General features: G+C 44.0%; 1 protein-coding gene across 1 annotated transcript in view; it reads right to left on the bottom strand.

Moving 5' to 3' along the window:
* CUNH17orf78 (chromosome unknown C17orf78 homolog) overlaps positions 1-6,636 on the bottom strand; it is an 8,641-nt gene extending 2,005 nt beyond the window's left edge. Inside the window, exons 1-5 of the mRNA XM_019471782.1 lie at positions 6,579-6,636; positions 6,223-6,303; positions 5,308-5,580; positions 4,734-4,847; positions 4,029-4,168 (exon numbers count right to left, since the gene is read on the bottom strand). Of these exons, the coding sequence (XP_019327327.1) occupies positions 4,029-4,168; positions 4,734-4,847; positions 5,308-5,580; positions 6,223-6,303; positions 6,579-6,636 (666 nt within the window). The remainder of the gene's footprint in view (positions 1-4,028; positions 4,169-4,733; positions 4,848-5,307; positions 5,581-6,222; positions 6,304-6,578) is intronic.
* Between the last annotated feature and the right edge of the window lie 259 nt (positions 6,637-6,895).

Genomic DNA, 6,895 nt, shown 5'->3' with positions numbered 1-6,895 from the left:
GCGGCCGCTGGTGCTCGCTGTGGGGCTGCGGGTGCGTGGGGATCCCACGGGGCGGCCTCAGCGTCCGTCCACGGCGGCAGGGGAGTGCTCCCAAGCGCCAGCAGCTCTGCGTGACGTGCAGTGTGTCTCCATCGCCCGCCCGCCCCACAGCTGGCGCTGACGGGTGTCTGTTTATCCATCGCTTTGAGGCTGCACAGCGCGGTGCGTAACGAAGAGGCCCTGGCGGCCTCGGTTCTTCTTCTGATACAGCGCTGTGCTGCACTGCAGATACACCAGGGAGAAGTTTAAACTTCTTCCCTTATCAGTTAATAAATCAGCTTTCAGGTGGTTCCTGCCAATGGAATCATCTTTTCGGGTTCATCCTTGAAGTTTCTGAGGTAGTGCAGGCAAATCTTGGGTGACTTTCACTTGAGAAAGGGCTCTCCAGTCCCTTCCCTTCTGCCCGCAGGCACTATCCTGCCTACAAGATCTTCTCGTGGCTGTCTCCCATGTACGCTGTGGATGTCTTGTGAACTAGGTGCACACGTGGGCTTGGGCTTGTTGAGAACATCCAGTCAGAGGGATTTGAGTAGAGCTTAACGAGTCTTGCATTGCATAAAGCCCTAAAGCTCAGGAATGGTTTATGCTTTTTTTTAAAATAGTAATTTGTTTTCATATTAGACGGTCTGCGCAGCCAACCTGGCACAGTGGCAATACACACCTCATAGTATCTCTTGTCACCTCTGCGGTAGCCTCGTACGCTGTATTGTGTTCCCCTGGGGACATGGTACTTGTTCAAAGCCTGGTGCAATTGTAATGGCAATGCTGACAAAATGTGGTTTAACACAGATATTAAGTAGGTTCTCTGTATGTTTATGGTGCCCTGGTGCTGGCAAATGTAACTGGTATTTCATGGATTTCAAATACTTGCTTATACTTGGGGGCTGTTCTTGCAGTAAACTTGACCTGCCTGGAACACCTTGCATGGCCAGGGCTGGGTCTACCCCACATAGCTCAGTGACCCCATACCTCTTCCAACAAAAAACTCCTCTCATCACTGTTTCTGTGCAACATTTTTTATGCTGTTGTGAGATACTAATTTTGTGTGAAATTCTTCTTGTGCCCCTCAGAGCATGCATGATGTTGATTTAGATGAACAGGATCTGCATCACTGGGGGGAAGTGGTATGTTGTTTGCTGTGAGGCTCAAAGGCTGCTTCTGTTCATTTATGCAGATTCCGAAGCATTGAATCCTTTGCATGGGAACTTGAGAGCTGTTCTCTGTAGCAGACAGATGTAGCCTTTGGCAGTTCATATCTGAGAGCTGAAGATTGCGTTAGATAGAAGTACATTGCAAATAGATCAGAGATTCATTTTGTATCAGCACATGAAAATGTGCGCCTACTCAGACCTAGGCAAAGGCTAAAGCTCAATAATTAATATCTGCGTTATTCCTGTTGAGGCTGGAGAAGAAGGTCTGGTATGCTGAGTTTGCTACATGTCTGTTCCTTGTCTGAACTATTTAACTGCAAGACTAAAAATACTGGAAATTATTTCCTTTTCCTTTTGCCCAGGCCCCAAATGTATGTGAAAAATGATGGGAAAATATTAAGAATTTGGGAGAGGCAGAGTTTGGAATGTCAATGAAATATTTATTGCTTATGCCAACAGGTTTTTCCTGTATCTGGGAATTAAAATAAGAATCTGGGTAGTTAATGGAAGGAATCAGCATATGGGTGTCTTCTCAGTGGTTGCTTTCTGCTGTTTCCAGTAAGTGGTGAGGGAAAGGTGATGCACCTTCACAGGTAAAAAGGGTGTTCTTCTGAGGCCTGCAGCTTTTCACGGGTAGGTTTCATGCATGACAATGATTTTGGATCTTTTCATGTAAGGGTCTTGCTATTATGCCTCTGCCTGGCAAGGAAAGAAAAAATATTCATGAGGAATGTTAAACAACCCTACTCCTAGAGTATTCCAGTGCTGCACTTTTCAGATCAGTAATTCAGTGGTGCGACATCTCCTGGCTGAATGGAACTAAAGAAGTTACGGCACGCCTCATGTCTCCTGGAGAGAGCAATGACATAAAAAGTCTTTTGCCTTAAGTCTGTTCAAATGGTTTTCAGCTTAGTAGAGGCCCAAAGGTGTCACCACCTGATGGCTGTTCAATGGCTTGTGTGAAATGGCTCTTAAGGGTCTCAGTTCAATTTCCGAACCTCTCACTATAGCACATTTCTCACTAGTTACACTCGAAGAAGATCTAAGTGGATAATTTGTAATGAATAATGTGCTCACATGCTGCCTTTTTCTACTCAGAAGTTTTAAGAAATGAGGTAATTTTCATTTGCTATTTGAAATTATTTGCTGATAATTTCTGCAAATTAAATGCTCTCAAGCGGTTCGTTCTGTATGTGTAATATTCTTGTGTGTCGGCAGGGCTAAGCTCTCCAGCCTCACTACAAGGCAGTCGTTAGAGCTGGGTGGCAGACAAGTAACTGGGTAAGCTGAAGTTGAGAAGTGGCTTGATCCCAAGTCACAGTGAGAGGTGGGAGTAGAGTATAACTGTTCAACCTCAGCAGTTCACTTAATGGGGTAGGAAGCACAAGATTAAATCATTTCCTCATGAAAAGGCACCTTAATATGTCAGGGTTATTTAATTTCTTGAGGGGGAAGGGATAGGTCTATCTTCAAGCAGTTATTGTTGCTTAGATGCACCTAAAACCAGGTTACCCTGTGAAGAGCAGAATGGATGAGCTGAGACCGCCCCATACCTCCTCCCCAGGCCGACAGTCCCAGCTTCCCTCCTGTCTCACTTAGCTCCCTCCTGTCTCCACTTGTGACCATGGGCATGATGGCATGTGCTGCGTGTGCTGTTTGCCCAGGAGGTACGCAAGGCTTGTCGGATGGCTGCCAGCCAGCATGGGGACAGCTGAGCCCACCCAGCTTCCCCCGGGGACAGATTTGGCTGTCTCCTTACTACCTAATCAGATCTTCACTTGGAAACTTGCTTGCATCGAGGCCTGCTATCCCTCGGTCAAATTTGGTTGACACTGACCAGTAGTACCTGGGGAAGGGAGGCTGAGGGTCAGACAAAAGCTTTCAGTGGCTTCTGTTCTGCGCCCTTCAGAAACGGGGTTAGAAGTGTTGCTGTTTGGTCATGCACTGGGACACAGGCTGCAGACAGGCTTCTTCTGCTGCTCCATATGCTGTTGATCCAGTCAGGGCACAAGCACTCGGGAAAGAAGCAAAAGCAGTTAGGGGTGTGTAGGGGGTGGTGGGGAATACCAACTGTTCAAAACAAAAAAAAGGCTATGTGTTTCTGGAGGGGCCATGGTGAATGCTACTGGATTTTTAGGCATCAAAGTAATACGGCTTTACAGAAGGAAGTTGGCATATCGCAGCCCCTGATGTCTTTTGTTCTCAGTATCTCCCTCTTGTATACACGCCCTCAACCAGCATGCTTAAATAGTTCATCCTGCAGCCTAGAAGACTAGAGAGGCTTACCTGTCCTTTGAAAGTCTTGCCTATTGTCTTCCACCCCTAAACTGTTCTTCCTCTGGCATCAGGAGTACCTCTCCCAGCTGGCCAGCAGCTGCCCGAGCACAAGGTTGTTCTGTGCTTCTTTTTGACAGAATTGCCTCACATTGACAGCAGTAATTTGGGGAGCAGTTGATTGCAACCAAAAATCAGACATGCCTCCCATAAACCAGTAGCTGGGTTGACAGGGAGCTAGTGAATTGCTCTGCTGCTAATTGCTGCTGAGAAGGAGGAACAAGGTTTCCTCTAGGAAGAGCAGTCTCCTGATATATCAAGAAGTTTGTGAGATGGTTGTGGTCATCATAGTACAGTGAATTCAGGAGGTCTGCAAATCTCAGACCATGTATTTTTCTTGTCTCACTGTACTGAGCACACAGCTTCTGTCCATATCTGTAAAGACAGTTCTCCCTTCCTGAAAACTTGGTAAACGTATTTCAACTCATCAGTCATTCTTACAAGGCTGTATTCTGGATGAGTGTGGGGGATTGAGATGAGAAACTATCATGTTCAAAAACTTACCAGGCAGGGAATTTCATATATAACAAACACGATACAGGGTAGTGCAAAGGCTAACAGGATGCAAGCGATGAACACTTTAATGACGATACTTAGTTTTTGTCTGTTCAGCATATCTTTGTCATTTATGGATGGAATTCCCTCTAAAATGAGATAGAGTATTTAAAATGTGTTTACAATTCTTTGACAGTTCAAAATTTTCTTCATTTTGGTTAGGTTGGGCTAAGTTAGGGGGACCAGAGCAGAGGAACAATTCAGAGTCTCCTGTAGGCTTTCACAGGAAGCTGTAAATCTCTCTAGAATCTTGGAATCTTTTTACTTTAAAATATTTGAAATATCTTTTCGGTTCCTGCCTGGTCCCCAGGTGAATTTGGTGTGTAAGCCCAGTCACAGTAGTAAGCCTTGTAACTTCCCGATGAAGTCAGGTGAGGTTTTTAAGGGAAGCTAGGAGCCCTTGTGGGGCACACTTAAACATGGGTAACTTCTTGTGAAAGTCGCTGCTTAAATACTGTTTTCTCATCACAGCCATGGATTCACAAAACACCTGGGCCAATGCACTTATTGGTAGAGGCAATACTGCTATTCAAAGAAATCGCTGCTTGGGAGAACTTCGTCAAAGTCGTGTGTGTGAAAGCCAGTATCTTTTTCTATCCTTTACATCTACTGCTATACTACTTTTGTGACTCTGGAGGGAGAACTGGTACGTACTCTCTGAAGTCTGGTTTTCTTGGTGCACATGTGGGACAGTCAAACCCTCTGCAAAAACTTTCAGCTTGGGCAGCTTTGCTGTGATGACACAATTGGATATCCCTGCTAGAAACACTGGAAGTAAAAAGTTTTAAAACCAGATGTTTGTATGTGTTTAAACTGAAGAACCAGAAGCAGTTGAAGGCTAGAATTACTTGCACGCTGACGCAGTTGGCAAGAGGTGGCAGCGTACCTGGCAATTGGCAGTAAAGTACTAGAGACAGTTTTCTTGCTTGTGTGCAATTTCCCAATGTACAGAATTTTCTACATGTATTAATATTGGAAATTATATTTGCCAAAACCTCCTGGCCCTCCCAAAAGAAGGAAAAACACCACCATGGAATTGTTCCAAAACCTGAAGCTTTCAGTAGTGTTAATTCTGGATCATTACTTTCTCCTAGTTCTTCTTCTTTTTTTTTTTTTAATAGGTACAAATAGTCTTTTTTAGTAACTGCTAAGGTATCAGCTATATGAAACTGAAGACTGCCGTCCTCTGACATACCTAAGCATATATTTGCTACATTGAACTTTTTACCTTTTTCTCTAAGAATAAATTTTCTCTGAAACTTTTTTCTGTGGCGTGTTAGTAAAACACAGGTGTGGCTGATAGCAGGCTTCCTGTCTGCACTGGTGACGACTTTCAGGCTCTGCAGGGTACGTTTCTCTAGTGTCTGGTTTGCCAAATCTCCATGCATCTTCTCCAAATACAGCAGATGCACTTGCACGGGGCTTTGAAGACTAAAGCATTCCAGAGTAATGACTTTTTGGATTCTGCTTAACTTCCCCTTGGTTGCTGCTATCCCAGGGGCTGGAAAAGGATAAGAAACATTAGAAATGGCTTCTCTTAAATTATTTGTAGTTCTTCTTGCAAAAGGCTCAGGCCAGCAGAGTTAGCTGTGAGGGACGTACTGCTGTAAAGGAACTTCAGAGACAGCTCGCTGTTAGTGTTACAATGAGGAAAATTCAAGCAAGTTCCCTGTGTGTAATCCCTTTGGTGGTTCTTTTTTGTGGGACTAGCTTTATTCTTAATGCTCAAGCACAGTAAGCTGTTACACTCCGGAGGACAACATTCACACCGTCTAACTTCATAACAACATAACTACCTATGGGCAACTCCCTGAATAGTCAACAGACAGACCCCTCTGTTTGGGGTCCCTGTTGCCCTTGGGGACTCAAAAGGCTGTGTAGGAGCCGAGGCCCTTAATAGAGGTGCTTGGATGCCGAAATCTGAAAGTTTCAGATTTTATGCATAATTACTGATGGCAAGTGACACCAACCCGTCAAAGGTTACTATAATGGTCTCTTTGGTTTTTAGCAAAACAGAGCTAAAATTTTGCATGCCCTCTTGCATCCTTTTTGGGCAGGTGGCTGAGGAATAGCTGAGACAGCTGAAAATGTGAACCAAACCATTAAGAGCCCTGACAGCTTTCCTCTTCCATTCACTCCTTACCTTGCAGGAAGATGTTCAGGCTTCTTATGCTGCCAGATATTTCTGAGGCATTTTCCACATGACATTTGTAGTCCCTGGGGTCTGAGGGAATGGAGTGAAGGATGAACCACTTTTAATTCCAATGCACAGTTAAGTCAGTACTACCCTCTTTTAGTAACTAATTTCAAATGTCAACGTTCTGCTGACAGCAAAGGTGCAAAAGTTTGAGGTGAGGGCGTATGGATTAAAGACTTAGTTCAGCATATGGTAGAGGAGAGAAAGTTAACATACATTTATTCCTAATATTACATAAGTTAGTTTCTTACAAAATCCTTAGTTTTATTCAGGTAGAACTTGCAAGGATGTGAACAACTCACCTTTTCTGCTGAGATTGTTGTGCACAAACACTAAGCCAAATATTAATATTGTGAGCATAATTAAATCTTCTCTTGATAATCTCGAAGCCCGTTTTATCTTTACTGCTTCCTTTGAGTAATGTTGTAAAGGTGTTTAAGCAGATACCGAGCTGATGAGTAGAGATCCCCAAATAGCTCTGTAATCATATATTCCTGTTCAAAACTCCTGCACCTTTAACCTGGTCGACATATGGAGGGTTTAAAGTTAGAGCCTTAATTCACTGTAGATTGTACTAATTTTTAGTTTTGATCCAGTCAGGAGAGATGTGGTATTTGGT

The sequence above is a fragment of the Aptenodytes forsteri genome, unplaced genomic scaffold (genome assembly GCF_000699145.1).
Source record: "Aptenodytes forsteri isolate BGI_AS27 unplaced genomic scaffold, ASM69914v1 Scaffold66, whole genome shotgun sequence".
NCBI classification, from domain to species: Eukaryota; Metazoa; Chordata; class Aves; order Sphenisciformes; family Spheniscidae; genus Aptenodytes; species Aptenodytes forsteri.
Note: the sequence above shows the minus strand (reverse complement) of the source record. Positions and strands in the feature narration are given on the sequence as shown.